This window comes from Astyanax mexicanus, chromosome 8, assembly GCF_023375975.1.
Source record: "Astyanax mexicanus isolate ESR-SI-001 chromosome 8, AstMex3_surface, whole genome shotgun sequence".
NCBI lineage: Eukaryota > Metazoa > Chordata > Actinopteri > Characiformes > Acestrorhamphidae > Astyanax > Astyanax mexicanus.
The window spans coordinates 33,304,804-33,320,609 of NC_064415.1; the positions used below are offsets into that span (position 1 = coordinate 33,304,804).

The following is a 15,806-nucleotide window of genomic DNA, read 5'->3' on the forward strand; positions in this document are numbered from 1 at the left end:
TTTTACTTTTATTTGATAGGATAATATTTATTCACAGTTAGATTAAATCAAATGTAACTGTTTTTTTGTTTGTTTGTTTTTTCAACCTCTGACAGTGTTCAGTTATACTTCATTTTAAAATCTCTTATTCTTGGAACACTCCTGAGAGCTGTCTTTTGAGTGGGTGGAAAAAGTGAGGCAAAATAATGGGTTTGTTCATAGGCTGCAAAAACTGCATTTGCGTGTTTTCAACACAATCCAAGTCACATACAGTGCATACCAAAGAACACCTTAAAACACAGAGAAAATAAAATATAATTACAGCATCTCCCCTTATTAATTCCCTGTATTTTCTTTTTTTTCCAAATCAATAAAGGATATTCAGTTTTCCATAATAACATGCTTTTAAACTGTGCAGTTAAATGATAATTATTGAAGAAAATATTATAATTATTGCTGTCAATGTTAAAGCATTAACACAAACTAATGTGAAATCAGTAAAGCGTTATTATTTTTGTAATGCAAATTATTTACTCCACCAAGCTTGACACCAACTTCTGTTTAAAAAAAAAAAAGTACAAAAAAAAGGAGGGCAGGAAGAACACAGAGACAGACAGTAGAGACACAGAACAGGACCAGAAAAAGACACATTTATTATTTTATTTACATTTAAAAATCTACTATACAAACTGTCATTTCAATTTCTATGAGAATTTCAATTCCTGTTTAGTTGTCTCTGTCTCATTCTCTCAGGTCACTTCATGTATATGGCAGCTACTCCGGTAGGTTTAAAAGGGGATAAAGCTCATTTGAGGAGCTCTGTGTGGAGGGAGTCCAGCGCCACCTGTAAACTGGCTTTCTGGTACTACATTTCCCACAAGGCAACAGGACTCATCCGGCTCTTCTTGAAGGTAACAAGCTTTTTACTCGTCACTTGAAACTGTGGAACTTAATTCATGTCTGTATGTCAATACAGGACATGTTGATTAGTTTTTATGTCTTTTGCTCGCCATTGGTACAGTGCAAATACATACAGTGTCATATCTCAAGAACGTCAGGTGGAGAAAGACTGTCAGGTTGTCACGCCTGGCCCTGTTTCCTGTCTGTCCTCGTGCCTGTGTTGTCCCACGTGACCCGTGCCCCTGTGTTCTGCCTGTGATTTTCCATTACCTCATGTCTCATTTGTAGCTCCACCCCTTCCCCAGGTGTTTCCACTCCCAGTGTGTTTCCTGTTATGTTAAAAAGACTTCCTCTGTTACTTGTCCTCTGTCGGTCTTTGCACTGTCTCCCGTTGTCTGTCCCTCTGCGTTTCTCTGTTCTCAGTGTTTCTCTCAGTGTTTCTCTCAGTGTTTCTCTCAGTGTTTCTCTCCGTGTTTCTCTCCGTGTTTCTCTCCGTGTCTATCTTAGTTTAATCCTTATAATTATCCTTGCTCTGTTTAGTTCATAGTCTTGTTTCATTATTCATTTTGTTTTCCTTGTTTAGTCTCCCTCTTTGTTTGTAGTTTATATTTATCATTAGTATCTCTTGTTTGTTTCCGTGTTCCCTATTCACCTGCTTAGTGTTTAGTCTTTAGTTATTCCCTGTTTATGTTCTTAGCTCTGTTTAGTTTCTGGTTTAGTAGCCTCCCTATTTGTTTTAGTTTTATCTTGCCTCCGTTTCTTGTTTATTTCTTTGTTTCTTGTTTACTTGTTTATTTGTTTATTTAACATTAGTCTCTCTCTCTTGTTTATTCCTAGTTTATTTTCCAGCGTTTGTTTAGTTTTATGTTCTCTAGCCTCCCTCGTTTGTTTAGTTATTTTGTTGTTACGTGTTTACTTGTCTCTTTGTTTATTAAATTCTCACCTTACCTGCACTTACGTCCGCCTCCTCGTCTCTCTGCCTGGGTCAACCCTGACAAAAAGACCGACCTAATGGACGTACACCAGTGGCATGCTGCTCGGAAGGCGGACCTGGAATTTCTCCGCCTCCTCGCCGAGCAAATCCGAGGAGATGAACCGCTCCCAGCGCCTTTCCTCGGGTTGGAGCCCGTCAGCCCAGCTTCAGTGGCGCCCACCGAGACCCACAAGGGGATCCCGTGGACTGGCTCCAGGATGGCGATCCGCCATGCTCCATTCGGGACCCCGGCGTTGGAATCCCCGAGGCCTCAAGGACGCCGCAGGCCTCGGGGTAGACGTTTTAAGGGGTCCCGCCAGCCGGAGGAGAAGCCCGTTTCCGGGGAGGATTTTCTTGGGGGGGCGCTTGGGCTGTGTGCGGTCAGCCTCGATCCTCGCCCCGACGAGGACGGGGGTGGCATGGATGCAGGCTGTGAGGAGTCCTATTCCTGGGACTACTCCGATCTCCTCACACCTGCGTCCAGTGAAGAGGAGTTTGAGGACTGCCCTCCTGCACCAGCCCGCCAGCCGCTACTTCCTCCTGCGGTAGCTGCCGATCCGCGCCCTGTGTCTTTCGCGGTGGCAGCCGAACTGCAGGCCGTGATTCCCGCGGTAGCAGCAGAACCGCGCTCCGAGACCCCCTGCGCGGCGAGCCAGCCGCGGTCAAAGACTTTCCCTGCGCCAGCTTTCACCAGCGAAACACCTGACACCTGACACCTCACACCTGACGCTGCACGAGAGAGTAGGACTCCAGTCCGGGTTTTCACTTCGACCGCAGCTTCGGGCTCCAGTGCTGCAGCGTCAGATCTCTTCTTGCCACGCCCCGTGAAGCACGCGTCTGAAACGCTGCACCCCTTGATACAAGCGGCGGCCGCGCCGCTCTCCGAGACTTTAGCGGCGGCCACGCCTCTCTCCCAGACTGCAGCGGCGGCAGCGCCGCTCTCCGCGATTTCAGCGGCGGCCGCGCCGCGCTCACAGACTGCAGCGGCGGCAGCGCTGCTCTCCGGGATTTCAGCGGCGGCCGCGCCGCTCTCCGAGATTTCAGCGGCGGCCGCGCCGCTCCCCGAGACTTCAGCGGCGGCCGCGCCGCGCTCACAGACTGCAGCGGCGGCAGCGCCGCTCTCCGAGTTTTCAGCGGCGGCCGCGCCGCTCTCCCAAGCACCAGCAGTCCCAGCTGCTCCAGTTCAAGCACCAGCAGTCCCAGCTGCTCCAGTTCAAGCACCAGCAGTCCCAGCTGCTCCAGTTCAAGCACCAGCAGTCCCAGCTGCTCCAGTTCAAGCACCAGCAGTCCCAGCTGCTCCAGTTCAAGCACCAGCAGTCCCAGCTGCTCCAGCTCAAGCACCAGCAGTCCCAGCTGCTCCAGCTCAAGCACCAGCAGTCCCAGCTGCTCCAGCTCAAGCACCAGCAGTCCCAGCTGCTCCAGCTCAAGCCCCAGCAGTCCCAGCTGCTCCAGCTCAAGCCCCAGCAGTCCCAGCTGCTCCAGCTCAAGCCCCAGCAGTCCCAGCTGCTCCAGCTCAAGCCCCAGCAGTCCCAGCTGCTCCAGCTCAAGCCCCAGCAGTCCCAGCTGCTCCAGCTCCAGCCCCAGCAGTCCCAGCTGCTCCAGCTCCAGCCCCAGCAGTCCCAGCTGCTCCAGCTCCAGCCCCAGCAGTCCCAGCTGCTCCAGCTCCAGCCCCAGCAGTCCCAGCTGCTCCAGCTCCAGCACCAGCAGTCCCAGCTGCTCCAGCTCCAGCACCAGCAGTCCCAGCTGCTCCAGCACCAGCTCAAGCACCTGCAGCTCCCAGAACTATGTTTGTTCCAAGGCCCCGTATTTCCAGGCCTGCTCCAAGGCCTCCTGACTTTGCCCCCAGTTATGTGCCCAGGCTGTCCCCACAGACTTTTGCCAGTCCTGGGCACCCACCTATGTTTTTGGTCCCCCTGTCTCTCCCTGTCCTGGTCCCTGTATCTGTGAGTGTTCCAGTTCCTGTCCCCGGTGGTTTCTCTGTTCCTGTCCCTGTTACTGTGTTTGTTTCCGTCCCCGTCAATGTTCTTGTCCCTGTTCCCATGTCCGGTCCCGTCCAGTCTCTGTCTCATGTCCAGTCTCCGTCACCTGTCCAGTTCCCCGTCCAGTCTCCGTTCCCCGTCCAGTCTCCGTCACCTGTCCAGTTCCCCGTCCAGTCTCCGTCACCTGTCCAGTTCCCCGTCCAGTCTCCGTTCCCTGTCCAGTCTCCGTCACCTGTCCAGTTCCCCGTCCAGTGTCCGTTCCCTGTCCAGTCTCTGTCCCCTGTCCTGTCTCCGTCCCCTGTCCTGTCTCCATCTCCTGTCCAGTTCCCTGTCCAGTCTCCCGTTCGGTCTCCTGTTTTCCCCGGCCTCTCCCTGCCGCCAGCCCCCGGGGTTTGTTTTTCCGCGCCTCGGGAGCTGCGCGTTTAGGGGGAGGTTTCTGTCACGCCTGGCCCTGTTTCCTGTCTGTCCTCGTGCCTGTGTTGTCCCACGTGACCCGTGCCCCTGTGTTCTGCCTGTGATTTTCCATTACCTCATGTCTCATTTGTAGCTCCACCCCTTCCCCAGGTGTTTCCACTCCCAGTGTGTTTCCTGTTATGTTAAAAAGACTTCCTCTGTTACTTGTCCTCTGTCGGTCTTTGCACTGTCTCCCGTTGTCTGTCCCTCTGCGTTTCTCTGTTCTCAGTGTTTCTCTCAGTGTTTCTCTCAGTGTTTCTCTCAGTGTTTCTCTCCGTGTTTCTCTCCGTGTTTCTCTCCGTGTCTATCTTAGTTTAATCCTTATAATTATCCTTGCTCTGTTTAGTTCATAGTCTTGTTTCATTATTCATTTTGTTTTCCTTGTTTAGTCTCCCTCTTTGTTTGTAGTTTATATTTATCATTAGTATCTCTTGTTTGTTTCCGTGTTCCCTATTCACCTGCTTAGTGTTTAGTCTTTAGTTATTCCCTGTTTATGTTCTTAGCTCTGTTTAGTTTCTGGTTTAGTAGCCTCCCTATTTGTTTTAGTTTTATCTTGCCTCCGTTTCTTGTTTATTTCTTTGTTTCTTGTTTACTTGTTTATTTGTTTATTTAACATTAGTCTCTCTCTCTTGTTTATTCCTAGTTTATTTTCCAGCGTTTGTTTAGTTTTATGTTCTCTAGCCTCCCTCGTTTGTTTAGTTATTTTGTTGTTACGTGTTTACTTGTCTCTTTGTTTATTAAATTCTCACCTTACCTGCACTTACGTCCGCCTCCTCGTCTCTCTGCCTGGGTCAACCCTGACACAGGTGGAGACAGTGTTCAGCTTTTGTGACCTCCTGGATGAGTTGTCCATGCCCTTTTGGAATAATTTCGATCAGCTGGCCACTCCTGGGAAGATTAACAAGTGTTCTATATTTTCTCCATTCTCCAATACTTATTTTTTTTACGCCAATGTATATTAAAACCCAGAAGGAAGTGTTTGAATTGCTGTGCAATTTTAGGTTACTGGGAACAATAAATTACTTAGATTTACTTAGATATGGGCAATATTTGTTAGACATACACACATACAGAAGTAGTCTTGATGGTCTTGGACTGCGGTTGTAGAAGTTCCTAATGGTGTCCTGTGGTAATCCATCCCATGCAGCTCCAATATTCCTACTGATTTTCTTGTATGGGTCAAGCATCAAATAGCATCCCACACATTTTCAATCTGGGATAGGTCTGGGGCATTTGTGTCTTTAAGTCAAGCTCTTGAGTTGGCATCAGTATGAGGACCAGCATTGTCCTGTTGGAATAGCACATCAAAGAGCGCATTGTATGTTTTGGACCTTATTACCACAAGGTTGAGCTGTCAAAGTTCCTGTAATAAAGAGCAAAGGTAATCTAGCATTGTAGGAAATTGCACCCCCACTACATACAAAAGTATTTACAAACACAAGGAAGCAAAAGGCAAACAAGAGAGCAGGTTTCTGTGCCTGGCTAAAGGCTAACCCTACCCTAGCAGTATTTCAGATTTTATGTTTTCAGATACTGTGTATATTCTAATAGATTCTTATAGTACATATTTTTATTCAGTAGTTTACATGCAAAGATTTATGGTGGTTAGTGATTCATTTTCTGTTTTGCTTTCTTTAAATCCCACTGTTCATTTAGTCAGATCAGATTTTGTGCATATGATGATGTGTTTTTATACTATGACAGATTTACTATTGTACACCCTGTGCAAGTTGCGTTGCGATGCTTGTTGCTATCTTACACCTTGTTAACAGTCTATTTTCACACATTGTGCCCACACCTTTAAAATGGTCTGAAAGTGAAATGTGTTTAGGTAAATTTCTGGCATGTTTCTATCTTGGTGGCAGAAAAAAAGGTGGGCCACTGACTGATTAAAACCCTGACAACAGTCAACACTCAACCAACCAATCATATCCTAGCCATAAAGGACCGCAGTGTGTGTTGTAGGTCAAAATCCTCAGCTGAGAGGCTCAACTGTGCTACGCTGTTAAGATACGAACACGCCAAAGTCAGAGCACACTTGCCTCTTAAAGGGAATGACAACTACCATACTGATTGGTTTATTTCACATTACACCCAAAACAAGGCCCTTCTAACCCTTCTCCCTAAACCATAAGTCTGCGTTTTTCAGTTGCTACAGGACTCTTATTTGACTGACAGCCGTTCAGGCTGTCTCAGGACAATCTAACCAATCAGATTCATGGTTTTTACACAGGGGGCGGGGCCATGACTGTCTAACTCCTTCTCAGCGCTCTGCTGAAGGGGCTACGCATTTCTTGGTGTAAAACGGGGCGCATAATGGAATTGTGACGGTGAATGAGACAAATATTGTGTCATATCATATTAAAAAGCCTTTTTAAAGGCTGCTCTTCAACGTGAAACCAATTCACAATAATAGTGACAATGACTGGTTAGTTTTTGTGTGTACTTAATCTTTTGGCTGTCCTGGTGTCTTGTAGGCATACAAATGAGTGATATTTGTTGGCCGGCTGTACTTGTAGGAAAATTAAGCATTCATTTTGTCGTTTGTAGCTGTATTTGTGGGCTGTTAATGTGCATTAAGCTCATATAACTAAGTCGAGACAGAGAAAACGTAGTTCTATTATTCTAATATTCTATGTGTAGGTCGGTGGGTGGAGGAGGGGGGGGGGGGGTTGTTGCAGAAGGGATACCCACTGTATAAACTGCACGCCACTGCCCAAAACACCTCCACAATTAATTAGTGTGAGAATTAGGACATGCCTTTTACATGTTTCGAGCAGCGCAAGGCATATTTTTTGTGCCCTCGGGATAGCAAAGACACACCGACTTGACCTATATCAGGCTGCGCAATGCACAATTAACCAGTGCAATAAAGATTTTATTATTTTAGCAGATTGCTAAAATAGGTCTTTAAGAATTGCAATGTATCATCGTTACATACATACATGTAATGGTAATCTCTGAATCGCCAGTTTCTCGTCTGTAATCACAGTCCTGTCCCCTGTTGCGTGTTGTGTAAGGGTCCTGCAGTCAATCCCGTGGCATTGCTGCTCAGTTCTGTGCCATCTGTGCTGAAGGTGATGAGATGCCAAACTTGTCCGTGTGGTTTATCTGGTCACTCGCACACCAGAGCAGTCTTATACTACCATCTGGCCCTGCTCTGAGGAGGGAAGCATCCCCAGAAACCCCGTCTGCATCTGAGTGTGTGTGTGTGAGTGTGTGAGTATGTGTGTGTGAGCATCTCTGTGTGTGTGAGAGTGTGTACCGCACTTGTGTGTACAAGTTAAGATAACAGTGAATGAGAGATAATTGCTGAATGGATTCCTTTACAAGATCTTGTCATTCTTTGTGGATCGTTCTGCACCTTTAATTAGATCTGCTGACTGTAATAAAGGACGACTGTGAATGACTGTGGATAACAAGACCTAAGATCTTTCTCCTGCTTTGTTCAAGTGTGTGTGTGTGTGTGTGTGTGTGTGTGTGTGTGTGTGAGAGAGAGAGAGAGAGAGAGAGAGAGAGAGAGAGTTAGAGTGCTGCTCAGTTTAACTATGTGAATGTAAGTCAGTGAAGCGGAAAAGAGAGTCGACATCTCTCAGAGACCACCCCGAAAGATAATTAAACCAAAACCAAAAGATTTCTCTCTTGCTCGTCTCTTTTTCCGCTGCTCCCTCTCTAAACAGGGTTCTTGCTCCATTTTAAAAGTCAAGTTTAATGCTTTTTAAGACCTTTTTAAGACCTCAATAAATATAATTTATGTACAAAAATGTACTTATAATTTCTTTAGTAGAAATAGATTCATTGTATTGAAAATTAAAACTTAACGTTTCCCATTTGTATGAATTTCCTTTTTTTTATTTTGTTCCATTGTGATGCAGAACATGTTAGCATTTTAGCATGTTAGCTAGTTTGCCGCTAATATCAGTTTGATCTCCGCTAATCCTAGTTCTCTCCCCGCTAACATAACTAGCTCACTGCTAGCGTTAGTATGTTAGCTAGCTCCCGCTAATATTAACTCTGCTAAACTTAGTTTTCTTCCCGGTAACTTTAACTAGCTCTCCACTAATGTTAGCCAGCTCTACGTTTACCTTAGTTCTCTCACCAGTAACGTTAGCTAGCTCACGGCTAATGTAAGCCAGCTCTTTGCTAATCTTCTCTCCCCGGTAACTCGCTGCTAAAGTTAGTATGTGCCACCGGCATTAAACACACCATCTAAAAATTTAATACCTACAGAAAATTTACAGTAATTTGATTTTCCCAAAAATTGCCAGTTTGCCTTAAAATCTGGTGCGCCTTATGTATGAATTTTACCAGTCAGGTTGTAGGGAGCAGTAAAGCCACTCCACTGAAGTACAGCTTTATACAGGAGTTTCAGTTTAGTTCTCCAGGACCAAGACTGGAGTAGTATTAGCATAAACCGTTAACTATGCTAAGCGCCAGCTCTTTTGCCGTTCAGAGGTAAATATAATCTGCCTGCAGCCTGCTGCTTACCCTGGCTAGCACTGCTGGAGCAGCATTAGCATTAGCTGCTAAACCCACTAAGCGCTAATACTGTCGTCATTCAGAGGTGAGTATTATCTGACTTTAGCCTGCTTTTTTACCATGTTAAAACAAGCTACATGGGAGGAACCGCTAGCTAATATTGCCCTGGCTTACTGGATCACTCAGGGTTCCTCAGTGTAGCTCTGTCAGGCAGCATTAGCCTCTAACTGCAGCTATTGTTAGCGGTTAGCTGCTAGTGCTAATGCTGCTGCACCCAACCTTAGTGAAAATCTGGAAAATGTAAGCTTACTGTAAATAAACAAAAGCACTTTACTCACCCAAATAAACAGTTTTCAGAAGTGAAATCAGTGCAGATTAACATCCAGCACCCATTTAACTTTAAAAGAAAATGTTTTTTTATTTTTTTTAAGAATTACAGTTTTGTTTATTTGACTTAGCTTAACTTTAGGTTTTGCCCAACCATAGTTCGGGGATCATCAAGAGGTTTTTGTGAGTCAGACCGTTGTGTTCTTTTTGGTCAGCAATGTTTTTTGCTTTGAAACTTTCCCATGGAGACCATTTTTGACCAGTCTCTATCTTTATATTGAATCATTAACACTGACCTTAACTGAGGCAGGTGAGACCTGCAGTTCTTTAAATGTTGTTTTGTGTTCATATTTGGCCTCCTTGATGTGTAATCCATGCCCTTTTGGAGTAATTTAGGTTGGAAAAGGTCCACCAGTGTTCCATGTTTTCTCCCAAAGCCTTAGAAATGACATTTTTAACCATTTCCAGACTTATAGATGATCAATGACTCTGTTTTGTAATTTGTTTTCAAATGTCTTCAGATCACGGCATAATGTGTTGCTTTTTGAGATCTTTTAGCTGCTTCATGATGTCAGACAGGTTCTATTTAAGTGATTTCTCGATTTTACAGGTATGGCAGTAATCAGGCCTGCTTGTGGTTAGTGTTTTTTAATATTAACTCAGGTTATATTTGTCTGATATTAAAGTTTGTTTGAAAAATGTAATTATAACATGAATGCAAAAACAAAAGAAATCTGTAAGGGGCAAAAACTTTTTCACGCCAATGTATATGTGTGTATCTCTTTGTTTTTGTTTTTTTATCTCTGTCCCTATCTCACTCTGCCCCTCCTCTCTCTCTCTCTCTCTCTCTCTCTCTCTATTCGTTCTCCCTGTTCTTTTGTCAGCACTTTATCTCTTACATTAGAGGAGCCAAAGGTTTATTTTTTCCTCTGTTCTCCTTCTATTTCACGCTATTTAGTTTCTATCACGTAGCTGACAGTCTGATGTTGTCTGCCAGAAGCATTTTCCCGCTCTCCTTTTTCTCAGCTTCCTGAATAAAAAGATGGGAGTTTTTTTACAGTATAATACCTGAGATTGACTCTGATCAGATTTCAATCTGGAAAATGTATCATATTAAACTGCAGAGATTGGCAGGCAGACTTGTGTGTGTGTTCGCAGATCTATGAACTGCCTGTTGTAAATGACTCCATTCAGCAGGTATTTTGATTGTGGGTTTAAAGAGAATGGCAGTGAGTGTGTGTTTGCGTGAGTGTGTAAGTGTGTGTGTAAGTGTGTGTGTGTGTGCGTGTGTGTGTGAAAGGAAAAGAGAGAGTAGGTGTTATTAAACGATAAGCAGAGCAGCCTGTATGATGAAAAGCAGGGAATGTAGAATCATGAATATAGAGTCCATTTCAGCTTCAGAACAGTGAAGCCAGGCAGTGGCAGGAAGTTATTCTACTACTGTAATTACAGCTTTCACACATAATCTAGAACATGTGCTATTGTAGTTCATTCAGCAGCTGAAATAACCTGATCCGGGTGACCAATCAGAGGTGGGTATAGTAGCCAAAAACTAGAGGTGTTTAGTAATAAAGTAGAACTACTTTACTACTGTACTTATGTAGTAAAATGCTGTATCTGTATCTAATGGAGTAATATTTTTTCTACTACTTCCACTTTTACTGCACTACATATTTTTGATGAGTTTAATACTTTTGCTCTGATACATTTTTTATGTGCTCCATTCTTACTCGTTACAGTTATAAAAATGTTAGTAAACATTCCAAACCCACATTATCACTAAAGCGAGAGTGGTAGATGCTCTGCACTGTCATCGGGTTTGATAAAGCTCCTAATTGAGTGAATAAAACAAATCAAGCTCTTCTTATAAAAAGACCTCGCTGCTCCTGTTCTGCCTATCACTCTGAGAACTTTCCACTGATTTCTGTAATAACTACATAACACAGTACTGTACTTTTACTTACAGCTAATGCTATTGCTAAAGCTATAGCCTTAGTGCTGGAGAAATTTGGGAATCTTAACTTACTGTAAACAAACAAAAGCGCTTTACGCACCCAAATAAACAGTTTTTAGGAGATAATCTGTGCAAATTAACTTCCAGTGCTTGTTTGACTTCTTTATTACAGTTTTGTTTACTTAGCTTAGCTTTACTAAATGTAGTTAGCTACCCCCCACCACCACCCAGCAGTGAGACCTGCAGAATTAGAGGAAACTGACCTGTGCGTTCACGCTGTGAGGGTGCACCAGCAGGTCATTTAAGTGAGCAGCAGTGTTATTTTATACTTTATTACTTTATTCTTGATGTAAAGGCTGGATTGCAGACGCTATGGCTCAATGTGCTTGGGCAACTGCCCTTTTGCCGTCCTTGGCTGATATTGCCCTTCTGAGGGAGGGGAAAAAATAATATAGGCAAATATGATTTAATATTTCAACAAGATTTTATTTATAATTCGTAATTTTGATTGAAGTTTCTTAAAACAAAGTTTTCAGAGTCAATCATTCAGATTCAGACACCTCGAGAGAATTTTTTTTTTAAAAAGTGCACGACCGGGCGGCGCTTCAGCCGACTAGCAGAGACCCAAGAGGAGTTTGAAGATGCCGTGGGAGTAGAGCGACTGCCCTGAAGGTGAGCTTGAAAAACAGTATTACAAGACATGATCACAATCAACATCTCTAAAATCCAAAGTCGTCGACGTTTAGTGATCCTAAATAATCTGACAGCCACCTACTGTGCCACGTTTAGGTAGCAAAAAAAGCTAGCTTGCAGTCAACGTTTTACATGGCTCAGGATGTTTTGTGGGAGGCTAACCAAACTAAGTTACATGCAGCTGATAACATTTCATTTTATCAAGCAAGATGAATGACGGACATAAAGCACTATTCAAATTATTCATATGCACTCTGTGTTAATGCAGAAAATTTGAAATGCCCACGGAAAAGAGATGAATACAGAAGAGAGAGACTTCCTTTTTTTTCTGAACTGCCCTTCAGATTCCTATGCACGTCCCTGATGTGCACTGAGCGTGTGCTTTGTGCATGGTGCACCTGCGTAGCTTAGATGGATGGGTGACTACTGACTGTTGTCAGGGTTTAAATCGGCCAGTGGGGCACCTGTGTTTTCCGCCACCAAGACAGAAATTTAGCTGAACCACACCCATCAGCGTAAATATATCCCTACACTTCGACTCTATTTTAATGATGAGGGCACACGGCATTGCGACGTGCTTTGCGCCTTGCCAAGATAGTATTTAAAAATGTAAATACTATACTTAAACTGTGAGTTTTTGTCTTTCTTAATCTAGTTTAATTATCAGAATAAAAAAATTATGGTGAACAATTAATGGCTCGCCTATAGATCTCTAAAATTGGCGCCGTGTGTCTCCTGGAAATTAATTTTTTTCACAATAACATAAACTTTGTTTGCAGGCCTAAACTTAAAAACTGAACTAAACTAGTTCCTGCCTATGTATTTACACCACTCTGCACTGATTAAATTGCATGTCTAAGCCGTCACACACTTACTTCAATCCGCATTAGCTAATCTCAGACAGATTTTTCATAGTGTAAAACTGTAGTTTGGTTCCTTCTTTTGCTTGTTTTGTAGTTATGTATTGTACGTCCTATAAAGGCATCAACACGCCGCTTTTCATTATGTCATGTAGTAATCATTCACCCCTAATATCTGATTGAGTCCTCGCCCTGTGTCTCACACATAAATCTCCTAAAGCGCTGCACTGGGATTGGCTGTTTATCTGTACTTAAGTTTGCCTACAGCAATATTGCCTCTCTCCACACTACAGTGAACTGAGCTGCCGGCTGATGGATTGACTGTCTCACAGCCACAACAGCGCGATTATTTTTCACAGCCCGCAAAAATCCCGGAAGAACAGCAAGCCGTTTCCTGCCCTCGATTACTACAGAACTCACTGGAATATACCTCTAACAACAGCAGTGGGCGAAAGTGGAGAATGCAGTAAAGACCACTAATTCAGATGAATATAGAGATATATTTTAGAGATATTTAGAGATCAATTTTTGTCCAATTTTCACCCCAATTTACAAGGTCAACTACCCAACCCACTCATTAGGATACCCCCTATCACTAGTGATGCCCCAACACCAGAAAGGTGAAGACTAGCACATGCCTCCTCTGATACGTGTGAAGTCAGACTCTGCCTCTTTTCAAACTGCTGTTAGTGCAGCATTACCATGTAGCATCACAGTGCACTCGGAGGAAAGAGCAGCGACTCGGTTATGATACATCAGCTCACAGATACCTTGTGCTGCAGTGGAAAACACGGGTCAGAAAATAAACCAATCAGGGTGTCACTTGCCATTCCCTTTAAGAGCCAGATGCACACTGACTTCGGTGTGTTGATATTTTAACAGCGTGGCGCTTTTCTGCTTCTCAGCAGATAAGACTGACCTATGTGCTGTGAAGGTGCACCAACAGGTAACAGGTAACCTGTAACAGGTACATCCTGTTGGATGTGGTTGGTTCTTATTGGTGGTATGCTGACATTTCCTCTTGATGCATCACAAAGACTTGCTGTCTTGGTCACAGATGCTCCAGCAAGACGTGCACCATCAATTTTTCCTCTTTAGAACTCTGGTATGTCTCCCATAATGTTGTGTGCATTGCAATATTTTAAGCAAAACTGTGCTCTTACCCTGCTAATTGAACCTTCACACTCTGCTCTTACTGGTGCAATGTGCAATTAATGAAGATTGGCCACCAGGCTGCTCCAATTTAGCCATGAAACCTCCCACACTGAAATGACAGGTGTTTCAGTTTCATTGTCCAACCCTCTGTAGGTCCCTAACAGTTAACGGTTAGTAATTTCTAAAATTGTGCTACAAGCACCAGTTTTTGGGTGTCTTAGCAAGCACAACAATATTCAATAATCATAAATATTGGGGATTCTGTGACAAAATATCTCCGAAATCAAATGGTTCTCTTTCAAACACAATAACAAATATACATGATTTACCCTAATAATATACTTGATTTATACTCTACATATAATGTTCATGTACATGCTTATTTTACATCATATTACTAATACAAATATATCTGACAATATGCATTCTATGACACATTTCAAGACATTTGAACTATGGGCCACATATGCAATCTATCATTTACAATTTTCCACAACATTTCAGTTTGTAATTGTGTTTCTGCACCTGGATTCAGATGAAGTCATCAGCACCATTCCAGGACAGCGTGTAGGCCAGAACTGAATAAACGTGGGTCAGAATGAGGACATTATTCATTAGCTGTCTGAATAGATGAGTTATTTTTAAATGTCTAGATCTTGTTTCTGATTACGTAAGTTTTTTTTTAAATGTAAATCTGTGGTTCAGTGGTTTTGTAAGCCTACATATGATTATACGCCTCTTTGCCTTTGGCCAGTACAACAGACAAAAATCATTAGGATAAAGGAAATTAAACAGAATAGTGAAGCCCTTACAGATGGGAAGCATGGCCTCCTGGGTAGTATTCATTTCCCTTTTTATTACTAACCCAATAAAAACTGCTTGTATTGGTTAAGTATTGCCAGAATTTCATGTTTAACGTCATTTATTCGCAGTAAACTACAGCAGTAAGAGTTTTAATGTAAAGTGATTGCAGTGGAGAGACAGTTTTCTGTCATAGGAGAGCAAATTAGTGTGAATTTGGAATTGATCTGGGCTGTTACAGTATGTCCCAGCAGTTGAGGGAATTATCACATCAAATGTTAAAGAGAACCGGTGCCAAAGAACAATAAATAAAATACATTGTGTGTTTCAGAGGTACTGATATTTTATGCCTAATATTTTAAATACATAATATAAATTAGTTGTAAATTTGCCATCTGAGCTAAAATGTTATCTAATGTTTTTATTTTATCATTTGTCAGTCCTCAAATGTAAAATTAAATAAAGTTACATAAATGTTTTTTGAGAAACTTGCAATAATATTAGTAGTGTGGAAAAATGAACAAAGCCTTTTTATAATCTTTTACTTCAGTTCCTTTAACATGACATAAAGGATTTATGTCATGGTTAGTTTATATACCTTCCTCCTCCGTGCCTGTGTGTTCTTCCCGTGTGTCATGGTGTGCACAGAATACAGACACTCGCGGATACAGTAAAAGGGGTAGTTTATTAAAACACTGGGCAGAGAAAAGGGTAGTCGTACAAAAACACTTAGAGCACCGGCAAACAGAAGCAACATAGGAATAACCATACCATGAGTGGGAAACAGTCCAGAGTTCAAACACGAGGAAGCCAGCATCAGAGATAATCCAATAATCCAAAAACCTGAAACAGTCCAGGTCAAACACAGAAAAATCCACAATCCACCCATCAGAGATAATCCAAAAATCGGCGTCGAGAAAAACAAAAGGGAAGTTCATACACAGAAATATCAGAGACAAGTAATCAGTAACGCTTTGTAATGAGGTAGAACCAACAATACGCAGCACCAAGGAGTTCGTGAAGCGCCCCTAAATACCCTGGGGTGATCAATACTCGGGGCTTCCTGGCGGAAGCAGGTGAGGTGTCACGTGCGTGGGTGTGTGTGTGATGTCAGTGTGTGGTGAGTTCTGGGTAGTGTAGTTGTTAAGCTGTAAACCTCCGTTGGAGCTCAGTGTGGAAGGATCAGGAGTGCCTACAGCACCAGACGTGACACTGTGTCTCCGCCTTAGTGTTTTCACCTGTGTTCATTTGTA

The 15,806-nt window shown here is 43.1% G+C and overlaps 1 protein-coding gene across 1 annotated transcript in view; it reads left to right on the forward strand.

Moving 5' to 3' along the window:
• malrd1 (MAM and LDL receptor class A domain containing 1) overlaps window positions 1-15,806 on the forward strand; it is a 153,673-nt gene that overhangs the window by 76,249 nt on the left and 61,618 nt on the right. The window contains exon 20 of the mRNA XM_049482896.1: window positions 733-890. Within this exon, the coding sequence (XP_049338853.1) occupies window positions 733-890 (158 nt within the window). The remainder of the gene's footprint in view (window positions 1-732; window positions 891-15,806) is intronic.